Source organism: Lycium barbarum, chromosome 5 (assembly GCF_019175385.1).
Source record: "Lycium barbarum isolate Lr01 chromosome 5, ASM1917538v2, whole genome shotgun sequence".
In the NCBI taxonomy this organism is placed as follows: domain Eukaryota; kingdom Viridiplantae; phylum Streptophyta; class Magnoliopsida; order Solanales; family Solanaceae; genus Lycium; species Lycium barbarum.
Window position 1 is genome coordinate 12304528 of NC_083341.1, and position 22659 is coordinate 12327186.

A 22659-nucleotide genomic window follows, 5' to 3' on the forward strand; every position below is an offset into this window, starting at 1 on the left:
GGGAAAACACTTCCTACCAAAAAAAATTTCATTCTCATGGCTCGAACCCGAGGCCACTAATTAAGGGTGGAACAGTCTCATCTGCTGCACCGCATCTTTTGGTGGTAACATGTGATATATAATAAACGAGTTTCTTTCGCTTTTGCAAGTTGGTTCATGTTCTTCTTCTTTTTCCCTTTTCATTTATTTATTTGCCATCAAGAGAAATAGAGGAGTTGATAGTAGATCATATCTTATTATAATGAAGCACTTGAACAGAATGGATTATTAATGGTTTTTAGTATATAGTCATCACTCATAGAGTGGAACGATGACTGGTTATACTAATCATCATCATTAATAAGGTGAAACTTATATTGAATTAAACATTTTGGTGGATATTTTCCCGTTAAATTTGGTAGAAAAGGGAAAATATTTACTTTTCGCACCGTTAATTCATATTGAGCCACTGTTCTAAAAGACTAAAACTATTCAATTTTTAACCGTTTTTAATAAAGGAAAGGAAATTTGAATAAAAATACTCCTAATTAAAACATGAAAAAACTTCAACTTGTTTTACTAAATTTGAACATTTATCAGTTCAAACTCCAACAAGTTTTCCTAAAGTTTGAACATCCGGGAGTTTGAACTACACATTTGTAACTCCAGAAATTTTCCAAACTCTACGTGCTAGAGTTTCACTTGCTACTTGCTAGGGTACTTTTATCCAAGTACCATTTCCTCCTTAATAATTACATTTTAAACCGTCTCTAAATATTAACAAGGCGTCCAAAAATTGGCCATCCTGGCTAATTTTGCATCAACTTTGTGACCCTTAATGGATGGCCCAGTGTCATTTTTATCCCGAGATGGATGGTCCAATGTTCATAATTTTTTTCTTTCTTTTTTGAACATAATTATAAGCAGTAGGGTAACTAAGCATCAATATCTAAGAGCAATTACTTAGATTCAAACTTGTGACACAAAGTTCCAATTGTATCATATTAATTACAAGGCTATCCGTTTGGAACCAAATTAAATTTGGGTTGTCAGTTGAAAGTAGAAAGTAGAAAGTAGAAAAATATATACTGAGAAAAGAAAAGATAAGAAAAAGAAGATGTAGGGAACTGGTTGGAAATGAAAATAGATTAAAAAATCTTTAAAAAAATGAACCACTGCAACGTAATGGATTTCTACTGTTGTTAATGGTATTTAGCATTATGACAGCACAAATTGATCCTAATCATCACTAATCAAGTGAAAATTAGTATAGCACCTGAAGATTATACTATTAGCTGTTTATTTAATCATAGTTAATTAAACATTTTGTGGATGTTTTCTTTTTTTCCAGTTAAGTATGTGATCTTTTATGGAGGCACAATGTTTTCTTTTCCCTCCCTATATGGATAGTCCACTAAGTCCAGTGTTTGTTATTATGAAATTGAACACAATTTGATGAAGAAATAACTCATTATTTTTCGAGAAGAAATGGAAAACATGATCAATATCATTTGAGATTAATTAATTGTGATCATGTGAGAACCCTCTATTATTTATTGAAGGAGCTTGATTAGACTTTATAGTTTATATCGTACATTACTTAGTCTTCTGCTGAAACTGAATTCCCTAAAACTTAAATATATAGAAATGCTCTTGTAGTAATTCAAATAGGAGAATAACACATTTAGTCCCTCAGTTATTGGTCAATATTAATTTATGATTCGGCACATTTAATCTTTAATTAATTAAATGTGCGCTTTTGGTCCCGCCGAAAATATGTAATAATTGGACTATTTTTAGAAGTATGTTTCCCTCAAATATGGAGTAATAATTAGACGGTGAAGCAGTTAATAATTCTGAAAAATTGTGAATATTTATAAAGCAAACAGATCAAAAGTGTACGGTTCAAGTAATTGAAGATTAAATATGCTTAGTCAATCAAATACTACAATGACTAAAATTAAAGTTTATGATAACTGAGGGACTAAAAATTTAGTAGTTCAATTCAAATTTATGATATTATGGTTCAAATTGTAACATCTTAATCACCAAGTTATTCCTTTGGCATCAATTTTTGTGTTTAGTAGTTCAAAGAACAAAAAGATGAAAAATATACTGAAAAAGAAAAGAAAGGGAGAACCAATAATATTATAAAAGATAACACTGTATAGGAAATGGAAAATCACTTTCTTGGATCCTGAGACTACTATTGCCAAAAATCAATATCAATCTGCTGGGATTATTAAAGAAAAAGCAAACAAGGAATGATGAAAAAGTGATATCTGGATAAAAACAAAAAAAGAGAGGGGGGGGGGGGGGAAGAAATCCAAAGAAACCATAAAAGTATTTACAACAGAGCAGACAAAGAGAGGAAAAAAATACAAGGGAAAACAAAGAAGAGAGACACAGAAAGCAAAAGAAGACAGAAAGAAAAAACAGAATTACTATCTTTATCAAATGGTGTGATGAATTGTGTGAATAGATGCATAGTAGTTACATAAAGAAGTAACAACAAATCCTAAGAGGAAGAAGAAAAATTGGTATTGTAGAGGTATTGGAATTTGAGTTGAGCTGATACAACAAAAACAACAATATATGTAGTCCCACAAGTGGAGTCTCAAGAGGATAGCGTGTACACAGACCTTATCCCTGAATTGAGCTGATAGTGTAAAAGAATTTATATTACGTGTTACCATCCATAATAAGTTGAATTAATAACTTTAAAATAAGTATTTAACTTGTTATAACAATGAAAATAAATTGATAATGTAAAACAATGTTACATTAAATGAAGTCTCTATAGTTCAAAAATCAAATATGAAACTTCATATACCTTAAAGTTCATATGACGAAAAGAGATATAGGAATCGTTTGGTTCAAAAAAAGGTTATCTAAAGATTAAATTATTAGATTATATGATTATAGTATTAGATTATAAGTTTATAACCAAAATAGATAACTTCACCTTTTAGATGGGATAGAGATCCCATATTTTTTGGATAAATATTATCTTGATATGAGCTAATATCCACAACTAAATACTGGACAAATTTAATATCAATTTTTTTATGGAAAAGGGCCAAAATTACCCCTGAACTTTGAAAAATAGTTTATCCATACCCTTCGTTATATTTTAGGGTCAATTATACCCTTATAGTTATACTATGGGGTCAATTATACCCTTATGTCTAACTGCTGCCACGTGGCATCATCCCAGCCCTTCAAAATTATTTTACCTTCAAATAATTTTTTACCCACTAAAATAACTCAACCCGACCCGAATTTTTTTTTTTCCAGTAAAAATAATACGGAATTATTTTTATTTTATTTTGCTGAAAAAATTATCCGTATTATTTTTGCTGGAAAAAAAAATTTCGGGTCGGGTTGAGTTATTTTAGTGGGTAAAAAATTATTTGAAGGTAAAATAATTTTGAAGGGCTGGGATGATGCCACGTGGCAGCAGTTAGACATAAGGGTATAATTGACCCCATAGTATAACGGTAAGGGTATAATTGACCCTAAAGTATAACGAAGGGTATGGATGAACTATTTTTCAAAGTTCAGGGGTAATTTTGGCCCTTTTCCGATTTTTTTAACTAGGATAACCCTCCTAATCCCTATGACTAAACGGCCCCTCAATACATACTCTTATAGTTCCAATTTATATGGTACTGTTTGACTAGATGCGATGTTTAAGAAATAAATGATGACTTTTAAAATTTGTAATCTTATTAAGAATAAATGAAGAATTTTAACGTTAGATTATCTCTAAATTATAGAAACGTGACTTTTTTTTTTAGGACAAACCGAAAAGAAAAGCATACACAGACAGTAAAATGGGATAAATATAAGCTAAATTCGTGGGATTTTACATGCAAGTCTTTTTCTTTTCCTTTCTCCCTCCATCTCTTCACACCAAACAAAACAAAACAAGAAACTAATCATCATGAATCACCCTGTGTATCCAACAAAGCAAAAAAGCAAATTCTAACCACCAAAGCATTACTTCCCTTAAATTTACCACTCATCTTTTCACACCCTATTTTTCCCAAACCAAATTTCCTACAACCCCATAACCATGAACCATTTCTTTTCTCTCTTTCTCACTACAACTTCCTCAATTCTCTTCTTTCTCACACAAATTTCACTTGTTTTCTCTACTTCAAATTTTCCTCTTCAGCTCACTTCTCTTTTGTCATTAAAATCTTCTTTTCAAGATCCTAACAATACATTTCAAGATTGGAATCCAACAACCACTTTCTCAAATTCTGGTTCACAACCCTTTTGGTGTTCATGGTCTGGCATAAAATGTGACACAAAAACAAGCCAAATCACAACACTTAATCTCTCAAAGAGGAATCTTTCTGGTAAAATTCCACAAGATATTAGATTCTTGGTACACTTACACCACCTAAATTTAAGTGGGAATTCATTTGATGGGCCCTTACAAACAATCATTTTCCAATTTCCATTTCTTAGGTCACTTGACATTAGTCACAACTCCTTTAATTCAACATTTCCACCAGGCATAACAAAACTCAAGTCTCTCACACACTTAAATGCCTATAGCAACAGCTTCACAGGCACTTTGCCAGAAGAAATTGTTAGCCTTCAAAATCTTGAGTACCTGAATCTTGGTGGCAGTTACTTTGCTGGTGAAATTCCTGTAACTTACGGGAATTTCACAAAGTTGAAATTTTTACACCTGGCTGGAAATTTACTGAGTGGTAAAATCCCAGTAGAATTGAGTTTCTTGAACCAACTTGAACATTTAGAAATTGGTTACAACAATTACACTGGCAATGTTCCTGATGAATTTTCCTGTCTATCAAATTTGACCTATCTTGATATTTCCCAGGCTAATCTGTCTGGTGAAATTCCATTTCAGCTCGGGAATTTAACGAATCTTGTATCTTTATTTCTTTTCAAGAACCATTTTATCGGTACAATTCCTCCGAGTTTTTCTCAGCTCACATTGCTGAAATCACTGGATTTGTCAGATAATCGTCTATCAGGCACAATTCCATTGGGATTTTCAGAGTTAAAAGAGCTGAATATGTTGTATTTGATGAACAATAACTTAGCAGGTGAAATCCCACAAGGCATTGGTGAGTTACCAAATCTTGAATTATTATCTCTTTGGAACAATTCACTTACTGGAATTTTACCACAAAAGTTAGGGTTAAATGCAAAGTTACAAAAACTTGATGTCTCATCAAACTTTTTGTCTGGTCCAATTCCACCAAATCTTTGCCTCAGCAACGACTTAGTTAAACTCATCCTGTTTTCGAACGAGTTTACTGGTGAGATTCCTTCATCCTTAACGAAGTGCATGGCTTTATCGAGGCTGAGGATTCAAGACAATAGACTCAACGGATCAATTCCGTTAGGGTTCGGGTTTTTGCCAAATTTCACTTACATGGACATCAGCAAGAACAAAATTTCGGGTCCAATTCCAAAAGATTTTGGATACGCCGTGAAAATGCAGTACTTGAACATTTCGGAGAATTTATTTGGTTGTGATTTGCCTGAAAATATATGGAATGCCCCGAGCATGCAGATATTTTCAGCAAGTTATAGTGGTCTCGTTGGAAAGCTACCCGATTTCAAAGGGTGTCAAAATTTATACAAAATCGAGCTCGAAGGAAACAATCTCAATGATAGTATTCCGTGGGACATTGAACACTGTGAAAAGCTTATTTCGTTGAATTTTAGACGAAATTCGCTTACAGGAATTATTCCCTGGGAAATATCCGCGATTCGTTCCATAACAGACGTTGATTTGTCGCATAATTTTCTCACGGGGTCAATTCCTTCAGCTTTCGAAAAGTCTAGCACATTGGAACATTTCAACGTGTCGTATAATCAGCTCACCGGTCCATTGCCTTCGTCGGGGTCCATATTTTCAACATTCCATCCATCGTCCTTTATAGGAAACCAAGGCCTTTGTGGTACTATCATACACAACCCGTGTAGGACGGATGTACTCAAAGACGGGAAAGTAGATTTCTCGAACCACTCCAAGAAAACAAATGGTGCATTAATAGTATGGATCACGTCTGCAGCATTCGGAGTAGTGCTATTCATCCTCATCGTGGCCATTCGATGTTTCCACTTGAATTATAGCCGAAGATTCCCGTGTGACAAGGAAATCGGACCGTGGAAGTTAACAGCATTCAAAAGGTTAAATTTCACGGCGGATGATGTCCTGGAAAGCATAACAACCACAGATAAGATCATCGGAATGGGGTCTGCAGGTACTCACATCGATCTATATTATTAGTAATGACTTCAATTGAACGGGCAATTTTTCATTATATATATGTGAAGAAAATCATTAGAAAAAGAAAAATAAAAGAGAACTAGCGTACATTTTTCTTTAATGCTAACATCACCTAGATAGGTTGTCTGTGTGGACTTTATCAATAAAAATCTCAAATGATAAGGACGAGATCTTACATTAAAATTAGTATAAGTCTTTAAGTTTTGAACTCACTTCAAATAACTTGGAACCTTGAGTTCATTAAGATTATATTCTAGATCTGTCTCTGTCTACAGGTACAAGTGTACAATTTCCACCTTGAACTCGCAATGGGGTCCGCAAGTAGTAGATGATCTATAGTGTTAGTGAAGTTGAACGAGAAATGTGCAAAATCTCCTAAAAATTAGCAGTATAAATATCAAGTTTTGGACTCATATTTTTCAGAGAAATCAGAATCCTGAATACTAAGGTTAAATTCTGAATCTATCTCTGTGTTTGTAGGTACGGTGTACAAGGCGGAAATGCCAAGTGGCGAGATCATAGCGGTGAAGAAGCTATGGGCCGGGAAGCAACAAAAGGAGACAACAAGGAAAAGACGTGGCGTATTGGCAGAGGTTGATGTATTAGGCAACGTAAGGCATAGGAACATTGTGAGATTACTAGGTTGTTGTAGTAACAACGAATGTACCATGTTGTTGTATGAGTACATGCCTAATGGAAGCCTCGATGACTTGTTACATAACAAGAACAAAGATGCAAATTTGGTGGCTGATTGGTTTACTAGGTACAAAATTGCACTAGGGGTGGCACAAGGAATTTGTTATCTTCATCATGATTGTGACCCTGTCATTGTTCATCGTGACCTAAAACCTAGCAACATTCTTTTGGATGGTGAAATGGAAGCTAGGGTTGCTGATTTTGGGGTTGCTAAATTGATTGAGTGTGACGAATCCATGTCCGTGATTGCTGGATCTTATGGCTACATTGCACCCGGTAAGTTCCACATCCCTTAATTTTCGAATTATTTTTCAAGAGTCGGCTAGTAGTTAAGAGATTACAATTCAAACCACAGCGCGCAAATTTACAATCTAATACATTTCATGTTGTGTTATGTATGATGGCTGTATAGAATAAGATTTTCCATCAAAATGAGAAAAATGACGTTAGTCACCTGTGTTCGGAGAGGAAAATTTTCCTTATAGTGGCTCATTATTAGTAGCGATCCAATATAACTCGCCACAAATTTTTATAAATCGTGGCAATGAGCTAGTTGTCACTAACTCGCCTCTATAACATTATTTTTAGTGACAACTTTTAAGGTCGCCACTGAACTCTGAAAATCATATATCTTGTAATCTGAATCATTTTTCCTTCTATTTTTTTTTATCGGATGTCCCCGAAGGGACTTTCTACTATCTTAATATTAACTTCATATTAGTCGTCCAACTAACACTTTAGACCTTATTATTATTTTTAATACTCAAAGATTTCATCAAGACACTCCCCGTTTGCTAATGTTATTATTAAATTTTAATATACGTTTTTACAAAAATATTTTTCATTAAATAACCAAATATTAAAAAATAATCTCATACAATTTTTCTTTTTTTTTAAAAAAAAAAAATGACTTTCGTTGGGTCAAATACAATTCATATAATCAATACAATCTGATTAAATTACCTCTAGTCCCTATTATGTGTATAAAAAAAATCGGATTTTATTCATGCTTATTATTTAAGCTTTGTTTGTGCTTTTTCTGTTAGTGTTATGTTTATCCAAAAATCTTTCGTCATCCTGTCGGTTTAGTTCGTTTTGTAGGATGACGAACAGGTTGAACTTGCATGTTTAACGTGGTGTCATGTCATAAAATGCTTGTATTTGTTGAACTTCATGATTTGTCTTCGTCGTTTATGTGTGTCCACTTTCTTTGTGAATCTCCTGCTCACACCAGTGTCAAATGGCACAATGGTTTCTCGTAGAATTGGAGATGGTGACAGAATTTTTAATTTATAAATTTCAAATTATAATGTTTTTATTTATTGAGTTGTGAATGAATTATTTATACATATTAAATAAAAAAAATTAACACAAATATATGATTTGAGCCTAATATTACTGAGTTCTACTGAATCTGAATCTACTACACGGACTCCGCCCCTAGGTAGACAATAATATTGTTGAACTTGTGCACCAACATTCTAGAGAAAAATCGGAATATGTTTCCCAAAAATTAAATTATAAGGAATAGAGGCAGATTTAAAATTTATAGGTTTTGAATTCTAAAAAAATATAGATACTGGATAAATTACTTATAGATATCAAGTAAATTACTTGACACAATACAGAGTTTTGACTAAAACTGCTCAGTTCCGCTTTGAAGCTAAGTTCGCCATTCAGTTAACAATAGGCTTTAGGCCTTACTTTACTCATTAGGAGTTTATTCTTTTACTTAAGTTCCTAGCTAGGGCGACGTCTTTGCTGTGTCTAAACTCCGACTCCTAAATTCAAAACTGACCGAAAATGCAAATTTTAAGCTCGTTCAAGCAGATGTTTCTGTTGATCTTGATTTTACCGATTGTCAGATGTCTTTTTATGCGAAATTGCTGAATTCATAACTAGAACTCTGGCTCCGATCAGCTCCTAATTACTAGGGAGAAATTGTATGTTAGCATGCAGTACTTTACTTTTGTTCTTAATTCGAGGGATGGATCGATGATTTTAAGTTAATAATTTAACATAGATAATACATATTTAAAAAAAAAATAACAATAATAATAAATATATGCAAGAATAGTAGAACTTTTTAAGCTAAATTGAGGCAGAAGGGTAAGGGTGGCACCACCATTATCCTTTCTCTCTCTTTTTCGCCGTGATTTACTATGATTTTACCTTTCAGGGACCATGGGCACTATTGCGCGTGAATTGGCCCTTAGGCTTTTGATTTTCACTTTATGTTATTCTTTGGACCCACCCAAGATCTTATTATCTAAACTCATGATTATTAATCCCTTTAATTTATAAGTCCTAGTACTATCCTATTCTTTAACCTTAAAATTCAATAGTCAAACATCCTGGGGCCTAGAAGCCAAAATGTAATGATAATTCAAATTCACTTAATTATCTTACTTGCTAGTGCTAGTTGTAGTTGTATAACCAAATCAAATCAAATATAGTCTACCAAATATGCTTAGGATTTAAACTTCACATACTCTACATATAATAGTAGTCTGTTTTATTTTTCAGATTACTAATCCAACTCTTTATGTTAATATCTTCGATTGTACAGAATATGCATATACATTGCAAGTGGATGAGAAGAGTGACATCTATAGTTACGGGGTGGTGCTAATGGAAATTTTGTCAGGGAAAAGATCGGTAGATTCAGAATTTGGCGATGGACATAGCATTGTAGACTGGGTGAGGTCCAAGATGAAGACCAAAAATAATATAAACGACGTGTTAGATAAAAATGTTGGTGCATCGTGTCCTCGGGTGAGAGAGGAAATGATGTTGATGCTCAGGGTGGCGTTACTCTGTACTAGCCGGAACCCGGCTGACCGGCCTTCGATGAGGGATGTTGTGTCCATGTTGCAAGAGGCCAAGCCCAAGAGGAAGTTGCCCGGAAGTGGTGGTGACAATAATGCAGTTGGTGCTATTTCTTTGGCACAAAAAGCCAATGTGGAGTGTTAATATAATTGGAGATTTGGGGGGGTTTTGTTTTTCTTTTTGTTTTTCTTTTGTCCTTTTATTTCTCTTCAAATTGTGGGGGATTGGTATAGCATAAGTCAATAGTTGCTTTAAAACTTTAACGATTGGAAATTCAGGTGTTCTGGTTTTTGGGTGATCAACCGTGAAATTATTCCTCTATTCAAACCTGTGAACTAACAAATAGATATTGAATTATCCTGTGAACTAACAAATAGATATTGAATTAAGGATAACAAAATGGAACAAAATATAATGATATTACGTAGATCTCAAAATTGTGTTAAGAAACAAAAATCGTCGAGGATCAAGCTCCTTCCCATCTTATAGTCATCTCCTTAGCCAATTGGATACAATGTACTCTCAGGGTTTGCTCTTCTACCTGCACATAAAAAGAGACCATTTGGTTTTAGAAAGAAAAAAAAACATTTACTCCTTATAAATGTACTAAATTTACACCTATAGTTACAAATTAAAGAAGTCACTACAAAATAAAAATAAAAAGATTTTCGTGGCAGCTTGATGATCCCCGAAAAAAGTCTAGTCGTTAAATCTCAATAGTGGTGATATCGCTTCAAGTGGCGGAGAGGCGGAACCCACATGTATCCGAGGGGTGTCAATTAACACCTCTTTGCTGAAAACTTATATGGGAAAATAACCCTCTATGACTATTTAGGAAAAATAATTACCCGAAATAGCTTATGTTTGTAAAATTATCCGAAATGGCCCAATTTGTACCCCACTTCAAAAATTTGTACCCTCACTACAATTGAAAAAATGTTGTATATTGTTGTATACAATAGAATTTTCTTGGATATAAACACCTCTTATACATTATTATACACTCTATATATTATTATACATTTTAATACAAGGTTGATACATGTTCTAGTCCAGATGTATAAAGGTGTATATTGTTGTATATTGTGAAAAAGTGGTTATGCGGGGTGTAATTTAAAAATATGACTACGAAATATAATTTTGTATGCTAGATTGTATATTATTGAAATTTTCCCAAATTATATTGTGTAGATAAGAAAAAAATATTTTTTATGTATATATATTAGGGGAAATTTCAGTTATAAACAATTTATGGGTTAAAATTACATATTCATAGCCCATATTTTAAATTACAAACCTACAGCCCAACATTTCAAGGCACAATTTGAATATTCACCTTTATACAACAATATACACCTTCTGTATACAATATTATACAACAATATATAACTTTATACATCTACTATAGACAAGGTATAAACCTTGTATAAAAGTGTATAATAATGTATAAGACTAGTAAAAAACTGAAGAAGAAAAAAATGGCTATGGCGGGTAATTTAAAAAAGATGGGCTAAAACGGATAAATATTTTGCCATAATTGGCATACAGTGTAAAATTCCCTAAATATTATGTGTTTAAACTTCTTGATATCTTTGTATGTTTACTTGACACCCCTTAATAAAAACATTAGTTCCGCCACTAATTGTGTCGCCATAAGAAGTCACTTTAACCGCCACAAATAAAGACTAAGGTCGCCCCAAATAAACACCATAATTCAGTGAACAATCTTAACCCTAGGTCTAATACTAATAAAAAATTACTGAATTTAAATCATGAATTGAAATCATGTCCAGACTATTAATAAGTGTTTGATACGGCGAAAATTAATTTTCATGGCCAACAAAACTCTGCATGTTTAATTAATAGTCATCAAAGAATAAAAGGAAATTAAAAGCTCTGACCTCTAAGGAATCAATTGTTTTTATATGAGTTTCTAGCTCCTCCAAGAATTCTTCCTCCTGCTTTAAAATGACTATAAGTTGTGTGAGCAAATAACATGACTGCTCAACCTGCAAAATAAATAGCAAAAAGTGGTTACTAATTTTCTTCAATATTCTAATCACTACTAAAAAAAATGAATTTCGACGGAAATTGGCTCGTCGAATATGTTTCGGACGGATTTTTCGTTGGATATTCCTTACCAATGAGCCAATTTTCGAACGTCTTTTTAATAATGAATATATATATAACATTTTTGCAATGGATAATATTTTTTTTGTTACCTGCCATTGCATATTCATAATAAATTCCTGGATACCGTCAATGATTTCCTCAGCTGTGATGATGGCATCATAAACCGCCGTAACTTTTGCCTGTCCAAGTAATAGAAAATTAATTTTCTCCAATATTTATCTTTTGCATTAGTTAATTATTTCCATTTATTATATCTGAAAACCCATGCACTACAGATGTGTGAAGTAGTTAAACTGTGTATTGATCGATCTCTTTTTGTAAAATGTCAATATGAATTGCCTTGAGAATTTTTTAGAATTGAACGACTTCTATGTTGTAATTGTTTAGTTTTATTTAAATATTTTAAAATATTGATAATAAAACATTTTACATCGTATTTTTTTAATACTTTATGACGTGAAATTTGTAGAGAGTGACAAAACATTAATGTCACGATATGCATTTTAAAGTAGGACAGCTAAACAGACAAAGGTGAGTACATATTTACCTATATATTATGTTAAGCTTGTATCCTTACTACAAATGTAACAGTAATATTACTCTAAATAGTAAATATATTTGAAATATAACATGTTCCTACATAAAGGGGTCAATAACACATTTCAATTAGGGATCGTGACACAAATAGCAGACAAAATTCATTATTTACTTTTCTTAGCCTGTATACACTGATTATATACTACTTATACATGTATTATACATGGATAAATAAATTATACATCTGCCGACTATATTTAGTTTAATCGGGGGTGGTTTGGAGTTTGGAGGAGCGACTATTGAAGTTAATTACTTTTTCAATTAATTGAAGGTTAAATATGTTTTTCCAAATATCACAAGGAAATTTACCAATAATTGAAAGATCAAAAACACTATTATCCCTTTACTTTAAAAAAAAATGTGTATGCATGGAAAAATACAACTCGACACGTGGCATAACGGTATTGGAGCATGTGGCAGAAGAAGGTGGAGCGCTACAAGTTGTCCCATTTAATTCGAGTAAGGAGCCTCAATGACATCCGGAGTAAGTCCGCAGAAGTAGTGGCACCAGGTCATTAATGGGAGAATAACGTTATATGACCGGTCCAGATATGAAGCTAATTAACGTTACGTTTCAGAATTAAGGCGTCATTTATTACCCATTATTATTCATTATTAGAATTTAATCATAGCTAAAGAGCTAATGTATTTATACTATAAAAGGAGCCTAACAATCCTTGAAGAGGAAGTCGTATAACAATCATTTTCTACTTATTATGCGCAATTCAGTCTTTTCAACAAGCTATTTTGTTTATACTTTAATATTGGAATAACTCTCATCTGCTTAGAGCCGAAGCTATTATTTGTTATACAGGAGCGAACCCTACAAAGGATTTGCTCCGAGAATTCGTAACATCCAGGCTTATTTATTCAATTATAGCTTATATAATCTTCAATACATTTTTACCTGATTGATTATTATAATAGTTATTACTGATTTTATTTCGTCCATTTATAACAAAACAAATTACGAACTCTTTAAACTACAAATAAATTCAACTGTTCCCAGTTTTAGGGTAAACATTAAACAATATGTAAAAGTGAACTAAAAGTCTTTTGAACAAAAAATAATAAAATGACATATATAAGACAACCAATAAATAATTAAAAGATGATGTTAGACAAAAAAGAATTAATACCTCAGCTCCATCAACTAGTGGTAGACAAAGAGAAACTGCTGATAATTTCCTGGCTACCCTTCCAACAGCTTCAGAATTTTTTACCTCTAATCTTTGCCACTCTCTAAGCAAATTACCTTGAGAGTTCATTATCCTGCTTACTTTAATATCATGCTTCAATTTTTGGACTTGAATTTTCTTCTCAGCAGTGAAGTTTCTCATAATTGAGATTCTTAACCATACATTGAACAGCTTCTTCTGTTTTTCCATAAGCATCACCACCAAAAAAAAAATAAAAAAAATCAGAATATGCACTATTATATTGTGGAAATTAACTAATGGAGCTACACTAAAGTATGCATGGTTACACTACAAGAAAGTATAGAAATGGCAACAAAAAATTTAATATTAGCAACAACTTAGTTTTATTGTTGGCAAATAAACTTTTTTGTTGCCAAACAATTTAATTTTGTTGTCATAATATTGATTATTGTTGCAAAAAGTACTTTTGGCAATAAAAAAAAAAGTTGTCGCGCATCGTTACAATAACAGCCGTTGGAAAAATTTTATGCAACAAAAATATTTTTTTTGTTGCCAAAAGTACTTTTTACAACAATAATCAATCTATGGCAACAAAAAAAAATTGTTGTCAAATATCTTTTTTCTTGTAGTGTTAGTTTCATATATTTTGTAGTGCTAGCTTCATATATTGTTGTCCTAACTTTAAGTTTATTGCATCAAAATTGTAAAACTAAATTAAAAAAAAAAAAAAACTCAAATTAATATGCATACACATTACAAGAAAAAAAAAACACCAGAGATTGTTAAATTTGGTTCCAGAAATACAAGTAGAAAGTCGTATCAACAACTCACCTTACATAAAATCAACACGTTGCACCACTCAACAATATAAAAGAAACCCATATTTCCACCCCACTTAAAAAGATGAAAAACCCCATGATACCACATATATATGGTGAAATACATAGAACAGTAATTAGGTTGGGTTAGAAAATAATTCTTTTAATTTGTAAAGGGTGTGGCGTGGATATTATGTAAAATGAGTTGATGAACGTGGCTGCACTTACATAGCAATTTGATATACATAGCACCTACTTGTGTTTTCTTGGACCAAATCTAACTTTTTAGGCCCTTTTTCTTATTTTTCTGATACATATATTAGTTATTTCTTCATCATAAAAATTAAATTTATGACTCTAATACAATAAATTTTAAAAAAATACTTGATCACCTAAATAACTTTACACATGGAAGAATTCAGAAAAAGTACCTGTGCAACCCTCTTGATTGCAGCCATAGAAGCCTCAGCACGAGCATTGACAAATCTCCATTGTACTAACCTATTATTCATGAGACGATATTGATGAAAATCTTCTTCTAACACCGGTGAAACTTTTTTCTGCTTAAAATACTTCAAAACACTAGCAACAGTACCACCACGACCACCACCACCATTGTCCTTAGACGTGTCCATTTTTAACTTCCTCGAGCTAGGAGACTTAGGGACTATAGGCACAGTCGAATTAGGCAATGGACGTCCTGGTGACATTGCCCATGCAGAACGAGAATTATTAGTACTAACACACGTTGTTGTTGTTGTTGATCTTGATGATCCATTATCGCGTTGCAGGAATTTAGCAAAACTACGATTATGATCTCCATTTTCTTGAAACTTTTTGTTATTCTTGATCATCAATGGACTAATATTTTCTTCTCCTCTACTATATGATCGCAATTTCGTGGTTGATTTTGACCGATTGACAAGTTTTGGTGGAACAGGATCAACTGTGTGAATTTCAGGGAGTGACATTCCACTTTTGCTTCTTAGTAATCGAGGAGAATTGGCAGGTGATCGAGGAATTGTTCGACTGCGATTTTTCTCCATTGATGATAATTGTTATAAGGTTTAATTTTTGGGGTTTGAGTGTATTTTTGGGAGAACAATTTTAATGTATAAATTTAAAAAACAACTAGTTATAACAGAAAGAAATGCAGGTGTGGAGCAACTAGTCATAAGAGCAAGAAATGCAGGTGTGGAGAAACTATATAATATATATGGCTAGTAGTTGAGAGCACGTTAATAATTTTTGTTCCTACCAAATTGTAGTTCGAGGCTAACACGAAAATTGGTCGACTGACTATATGACAAATGAGGACGACTTTTTGAAGAGGACTTTTTGGAGGTCAACGGTTCAAGTTTGTTGGTTTAGATGGTATGCACTTCCATCTCTCTGTCTTCTTTTTTTTCCTTTAAAAAAAAAAAAAAAAAAGAAGAAGAAGAAGAGAATTTTACACCCTCATAAGAAAAGGGGCTCCCAATATCACTTTTATAGATACTTTTAAGTAATTATATGCATCACTGTACACAGAGTGATACACACGACATACAACAACATACAAGTTATTATTATATGTTGTGTGTATGACATATATATATATCTTGTATATTTTGTGCATGTGAATATATATCATATATGTAATGCTTATGTCAACTGTACTAATTGGCATACATATGACATAGAATAATATACAATGATAGAAAAATGTATGTGGAGAGAAGAGCTGGTTGTAGAAGCCATGGGAGAGAACTTCCGTGGTAGATTTAGTTATCTGCTTTCTAGGCATAAGTTTAATTTTGAAAGCCAAAAATGCAAAAATTAAAGACCAGCACAAAATATGGACAGAAGTGCAAATGACCCTTTTTGAAAGCGTGGTTCTCTCGTTAGATAGGTAATTAGGGCCCATTTTGTATTGCTAGGTAAAAGATTCTATTTTTTTTCTAATAACCATTCCGTATCCAAAATTCACATGCCTCCTTTTTTTCATATAGACTCATGTGTACCTCCAATTAGCTTCTGCAATACAACTTAGCAGAGTAATAAGTTTATAAGAAACCCACCCTAATAGCACTACTTTCATGTGTCCGTTTTAGAATTCATGTGTAAGGATATTACCCCTGTATGTATACAGAAAAATTGACTTAAAAGGACAATTTGCTGAATACTATGTCTGGCATTTCCTTAATGAATACAGCATTAAATAGTTTGGCAAACATGCCTCAACCCTTTGTTTAATGCTCAACAAGACAACAACAACAACAACAACCCAGTGAAATCCCACAACGTGGGGTCTGGGGAGGGTAGAGTGTACGCAGACCTTACTCCTACCAAGGTAGGATGGCTGTTTCCGAGAGACCCTCGACTCAACAAGCTTCATATATAATCCATAACCAATATTAAGCAGTACTATGCATAACAGCTTCTAACAGTTTAGAGGCACAAGAGAACACTTCCAAGAAAATATTCACCATTCAGGGGCGGACCTATGTTCAATTTAGTGGTGCTCCAGCACCCGTTAAACCCGACGCAGACTAGGTATAGTTATTTAAAAAATATAGAAAATTTGATATAAAAACTCAAAAAGCACCCTGGAAACCAAAAACACAGCTGGGTGCTTTGATTCCCAGACGGAACTTTAAAGATTTGGGTGGCTAGGGAACCTGGGCTCGAACCTCTGCTAGGGATTTTATTTTTATTAATTTTAATGAGGCACCCACGACCCTTAAATCCTGGGTCCGCCACTGTCACCATTAAACATGTTTAGTGTAAATATTACTCATCGCTAATTTTCAAGATTAGAAGAATCAATAATAATAGTAGTAACTCCTAGGACACATGTCCAATCACTTCCGTCGGATGAAAGAAGCCATGCTCTTGATCAGATCTTTAGCTTTCTCAGCTTCAGGATTAGCAGCCTGAAAGCAGTGACCTTCACCTTCAACCTCAATGAACTCTATCTCTCCTTTCCACTCACTTTCCTTTACAACTTCGACGAATCGAATTACAATTTCTCTTGGGATGAGGTCATCTTTCTCCCCAGTACACACGAAAAGTCTCAAGCACCCTAATCTAGATAAGCTCGGGCTCTTTTCTGGATTAACCATTGGGCTATTAATTCCATGTTCAAACGGCGGGCAAATGGTATTCCAAAGCTTGTAGATCATAGTGTGCTCAATGTTTTCGAGCGATGGGAACAACAAGAAAGGGAAAGCCAAGATGGCACCCAAGAGTTTCACATCTCCAATTAAGCTTTCTCTACCGGCTCTCATGACTATGTTATAAACTATATTGCCCCCAGCACTGTCCCCTGCTACAAACATTCTGTTAAAATCACCATGGTTTTCTATCCATGGTTCTTTGTTAACGGTGGTAGCATCAACGTGTGAAGCAACCCATTGAAGGGCATCCCAACAATCTTGGTAAAGTGTCGGCAAGTCATTTTCTGGGGCAAGCCTGTAATTAAGGGTGGCAAAGTTAGACAATAAAAACATGATTCGTTCAACTCATTCAAGTTGATTAGCTCATTTATTAGCTCAACTCATTTTGGCCCGTTCATCTAAAAATTGGGTTGCTATGTAGCTCAAATGGACTCATGAAAATGCTTGTCGAAATATTTTTTAGAAAGATAGTATATATATTTTTGTTTGATACTTCCACCGTTTCAATTTATATGATCCTATTTTCTTATTAGTTTGTGCCAACAAGAATTACACATTTATATATTTGGAAACAATTTATCTTTATGTAATGATTTATAGCAACACAAAATATATGTGACTCATTTAACACTACAAGTTTAAAAATCTTTATTTTTTCTTAAACTTTATGCCCAGCCAAATAGGTTCACATAAATTGAGACGGAGGGTTATAATTAAAAAATATATGAGGTACTTAAGAAATTATAAAAGAACAAACAAACAAATTAGAACTTAGTGAGAGTTTGATGGGTTGAGTTACGACCCACTGTTTAGCTCATTTTAGTCCAAGTAACTTTTGTGCGAGTCAAATTCAGCTCAACCCACCCATTTAATGCCCATACCTGTAATTTACAGAGATAGCGACGCAGTTTGATTCAGAAATCAAATGGTTGAGGTAACAGTGTTCCGTTTTGAAGAAGGCAGATCCCAACACAAGTCCTCCACCATGGTAATACACTAAGACGGGCAGCTTTTGATCGCTTGTGGTGTTCTTTGGAAGGTAAAGCCTAGCGGAGACATGAGGGAAGATATTCACGTCTTTGGATGATACACCCGTGGCAGGATCTTCTGGCGATGGTGGAACTTCGGTTATACCATAAAGTTCGTAGAAACGCTCTACTCGACCATCTTTATAGAGTCGATAGAAAGGGTAGAAATCGGTGACCACCTCATCAGGGTTGTAGGAAGCTGCCATAATAGAAAGCGAGTGTGCGTATGTTAATTAGAAACAGAGATTATGGAAATATTGCTTTTGGGTTGGAGATGGAATATAGTCTTGGTAATTTATATATAGACAACATCACTCTTATGTTTTCGTGCAAATTGTTGAATGTCTATGTGCACCGACAATTTGTAAAAATTTGTCCACATCCAATTAATTTCTATTCTCGTTGGCATAGCTAGAAAATGGACTTTCCATTTTGGGATAATGGGGACGCCTTTGCTTGAATTATTGGTATTTGGTTGGAAGTCATAATCGCTATTTTGCCTAACATGTGGCTGTCATCCTCCGGTGAAAGTTACCTGCGCATCGGGTGTTTATATTCAGCTAATAAATAAATGACATATGTCACTCTATTTAGCTGCAGCTATTAAAGTTTATCATAGTTAACTACAATATAATGTGTTTTGCACGCGATCTTAATTAACAATATTATCAAAAACTTAATGATCGTTCTATTCTCCCTTAAGTCAATCTAGTACTACGGCTGCTGCTAACCACAACACAAAAGCCATTACTGGCCATTGCAAACATGAACTTTTTTCATTCATCATATTTCATTACCAACTGGACATTAGCATTAGCAGTTATAAACAAAAGCAATCAAGAATTTTTTACAAATGTGTATAAATGATATGGTACTTTCTAAAAGCAACGAAAACCTTCCCTAGTTTCTCCTTTTAATCAAATAATGTCTCATAATAATAGCAATATCAAATCATTCTACATGAAGAATTTCATTTTCTAAGCGAATTAGAATAATAAAAAATTTCATATGTGAACTCCCAACAATATCCTTCGGAGTTAACTTTGTGAATTCCAATGGGGAAACAAGAGACCAAAGAAATAAAATGCAAAACCGGCTTCCCCAAGAAGAAGAGCACAGGAAATAAAAGAAATAGACCTTTCTAACTTACGTTATTGCCTTTACTTCATTTTTAATTTTTTTTGTTCAAAAAATTAGAACCTTAGTTTATCTTTTAAGTTTTATGAACTATGGTTAACCTAACTAAATCACGTGTTTACACGTGATGCGGGTAAGCTTTTAACCCTTCTCATTGTCATTTGGTTGGTTTGAATTTAACCTAATTCATTTTTTTTCACTTTTTCCCCGCAAGCTCCACAATTAAATGTAAAGAATCTCTTTACCTTCAAAGTATCGATCTTGAGATTTATGATTAATTATTTTTAATAACGGAAATGGTCAGATTTGTCCTTGTACTCTCATAAATAAATTATATTTGCCCTACGTTATACTTTTTCAACATATTTGCCATCTAATTTTAGGATCATATTTGTCCTTGTACTCTAAAAAAAATCCATATTTACCCCTACTCCATTAAATCTCCATGTCCCATCTTAATTTTCCTATATGACACCTACTAAACATATTTCTTTTTTCAAATTAAGTGGAAGACTGTCACCAACCCAAAGATAATGGGGGGTTTGGACATACAGGATCTTCGTACAAAAATAAATCCCTCCTTGCAAGTATATCCTGGAGAATTTTTCATTCTCAACATACTCGCAAAATTTCTAGATACAATATATGGTCATAGGATCCTTATCACTCACTCGACAATCTCTCGCACTTGGTCAAATATTACCAAGGGATGGAAATACTGTCAAGTTGGTGTCATCGGAAATTTTCCCCTAGTAATCACGTTAATTTCTAGTACGATCATTGGGTTTCAAAGTGCCTACTTCTTGAACTGACACACAATCTTACTCCACTCCATATTGTTGTTGATGCTAGTGAGATTGTTAATCTATTACATAGCCATAATATTCATTGCTCACCTCTCTTGGATGATTGCAGATCGGTAATGAACAGGTTGGCTGATCCGCTCACTGTCCACGACTACAGGGAGCTAAATATTGTAGTAGTTGTTTCATGGGTCAAGCACGTGAAAATTATTTTTTATTATGATTGGCGGTGGTACTCGATTCCAGGACCTCTGTCTGCTCTGTTACCATGTATAGAAATGAATCTTGATCCTAACTCAATCTCAAAAGTTAATTCATGAAGGGAGGATTGCCCAAGTCCATATAAGGAGATCACCCGTCCCTTTTTCATCCGATGTGGGACTCTTTAACAAGGAGTATCTTATATGTGAGTCATGATGTGACGAGAACACATTCGGGTACCGGGGCCACATATGTTATGTTTGTGTGTTTGTATTGGTGATATTATACAGGTCTCGTTTGTTTTCTCTATACCATGACTATCTTATATATACATCCTCCCATGCTAGTATAATGTTATAGGTATCTCTCATATGCGAGTTTAACATTATAGGCTATATGTATGATGGATTACATGTTCAGTTATTATACATACTGTATGTATGCGCATGATAAATTGCATATGTGATTTCACAGCTGGATATGATTACGGCGTATGAGTTGACTGGTCGTTTTAGTATATATGTGTGAGTTGTCTGTTGAGATTTTTAAATAAAAAATATGTAAAATGGTACTCTAGAACAAGTTACAGTACACGTGAACACACCTTCTCAGTATATATTAATATATAAGTCATAATACCTCAGATTTTGAGTAGATTTGCTGAGTGGTCACTCACATTGTGATACTTGGTCATCAAATTCATCGATTTTTTTTTATATTTTTCAAAAGTCATCTTACTTTACCTAATTCATTTTAGTGGTCATTTTAGCTGGACTTTTATTTCTCAGAGAGAATTAATGACTTGACAAGTTTAATATTCTTTTAAAAAAATAGTTAAAACACTAATTTATGACCTGGACCAATTTAAAACTCAACCAATCCTAAAATTGACACACTACTTGACTCGACACATCCCTTTTTATTAAAAAAAAAAAAAAAATGCTCTAGTGCTCATATTTGTGCTCGTCCTTTTTTGTTCCCAAATAAATGCTCAAACACTCATATTTTCGTTCTCCCTTTTCATTCCAAAAAATTCCCAATCGCTCATACTTACGCTCTCCCTTTTTATTCCAAAAAATGATCAGAAATATGAGCGCTTGAGCTTCTTTTTCATTTGAATAAAAGGGATGGGTCGGTTCAGGTAGTGGATCGGCGTTAGGATCAGGGGCGAATTTAGACATAAAAAATGAGTCACGTGAACACATGGTCACCCGACTAAACTCGGTATATTATATATATAATTCTTAAAATATATCTAATATTAACTGAAGGAACACATGATCAAACTGTTAGGTGTGGAATTGGCCAAACAAGTCAATTCTTTTGTTCACATAGTCGTGATGTAAGCGCTTACCTCATAATAGTCGTGATGTAAGCGCTTACCTCATCATAGGAAATTCATTCCTATAAATAGGTAGCTTATGGTTCATTTGTAAGATATCATTAAGATCATTTGCTATACACATCCCAAGAGAGAAAAAAATCTAAGAGAAATACTCTTAGTGAAAGGCCTAAGTAAGAGAAGGTCTTTGAGAGAATTTTCTGTGGTAAAATTTTTGAGTGTAATTGGGATCAGAGCAACAGGTTGTGTTGTGATTTAGAAACGATGGGAGGCGAAGATGGTACGACGCACGGCATCGGTAAATTCGATGGTACAGATTTTGCGTTCTGGAGAATGCAAATTGAAGATTATTTATATGGCAGAAAGCTTCATGAACCTCTGAGTCCGAAACCAGAGGAGATGAAGCAAGCAGATTGGGATCTCCTCGACAGACAAGTTCTGGGAGTCATTCGACTGACGTTGTCGAAGAACGTTGCTCACAACGTGGCAAAGGAG

The 22659-nt window shown here is 33.7% G+C and overlaps 3 protein-coding genes across 3 annotated transcripts; 1 reads left to right on the plus strand and 2 right to left on the minus strand.

The window, feature by feature from the left end:
* The first annotated feature begins 3888 nt into the window (after nt 1-3888).
* On the plus strand, nt 3889-10089 carry LOC132640476 (leucine-rich repeat receptor-like protein kinase TDR). Its single transcript, XM_060357076.1, has 3 exons — nt 3889-6236; nt 6743-7234; nt 9528-10089. The coding sequence occupies exons 1-3, from the start codon at nt 4058-4060 to the stop codon at nt 9929-9931; spliced, it is 3075 nt and encodes a 1024-aa protein (XP_060213059.1). The 5' UTR covers nt 3889-4057; the 3' UTR covers nt 9932-10089.
* Nucleotides 10090-10187: 98 nt separating this feature from the next.
* On the minus strand, nt 10188-16805 carry LOC132640477 (QWRF motif-containing protein 7). Its single transcript, XM_060357077.1, has 5 exons — nt 14927-16805; nt 13657-13893; nt 12010-12099; nt 11689-11796; nt 10188-10328 (listed from the first exon to the last, which is right to left on the minus strand). The coding sequence occupies exons 1-5, from the start codon at nt 15539-15541 to the stop codon at nt 10254-10256; spliced, it is 1125 nt and encodes a 374-aa protein (XP_060213060.1). The 5' UTR covers nt 15542-16805; the 3' UTR covers nt 10188-10253.
* A 351-nt stretch (nt 16806-17156) lies between these two features.
* Nucleotides 17157-18972, minus strand: LOC132640478 (2-hydroxyisoflavanone dehydratase-like). The gene is made up of 2 exons (XM_060357078.1): nt 18535-18972; nt 17157-17948 (listed from the first exon to the last, which is right to left on the minus strand). Exons 1-2 carry the CDS (start codon nt 18885-18887, stop codon nt 17339-17341), a joined length of 963 nt encoding a protein of 320 aa, XP_060213061.1. The 5' UTR covers nt 18888-18972; the 3' UTR covers nt 17157-17338.
* Nucleotides 18973-22659: the final 3687 nt, after the last annotated feature.

What these genes read in the sequence shown, in the direction of transcription:
- LOC132640476 (XM_060357076.1), top strand. Translation starts at nt 4,058, where the DNA reads ATGAACCATTTCTTTTCTCTCTTTCTCACTACAACTTCCTCAATTCTC. An exon ending in CATCGGAATGGGGTCTGCAG is followed by an intron (nt 6,237 to 6,742) that starts GTACTCACATCG and finishes CTGTGTTTGTAG; the next exon opens with GTACGGTGTACAAGGCGGAA. An exon ending in TTATGGCTACATTGCACCCG is followed by an intron (nt 7,235 to 9,527) that starts GTAAGTTCCACA and finishes TCGATTGTACAG; the next exon opens with AATATGCATATACATTGCAA.
- LOC132640477 (XM_060357077.1), bottom strand. Translation starts at nt 15,541, where the DNA reads ATGGAGAAAAATCGCAGTCGAACAATTCCTCGATCACCTGCCAATTCT. An exon ending in CAATCAAGAGGGTTGCACAG is followed by an intron (nt 13,894 to 14,926) that starts GTACTTTTTCTG and finishes ATGGAAAAACAG; the next exon opens with AAGAAGCTGTTCAATGTATG. An exon ending in CACTAGTTGATGGAGCTGAG is followed by an intron (nt 12,100 to 13,656) that starts GTATTAATTCTT and finishes TTACTTGGACAG; the next exon opens with GCAAAAGTTACGGCGGTTTA.
- LOC132640478 (XM_060357078.1), bottom strand. Translation starts at nt 18,887, where the DNA reads ATGGCAGCTTCCTACAACCCTGATGAGGTGGTCACCGATTTCTACCCT. An exon ending in GCTATCTCTGTAAATTACAG is followed by an intron (nt 17,949 to 18,534) that starts GTATGGGCATTA and finishes CCTTAATTACAG; the next exon opens with GCTTGCCCCAGAAAATGACT.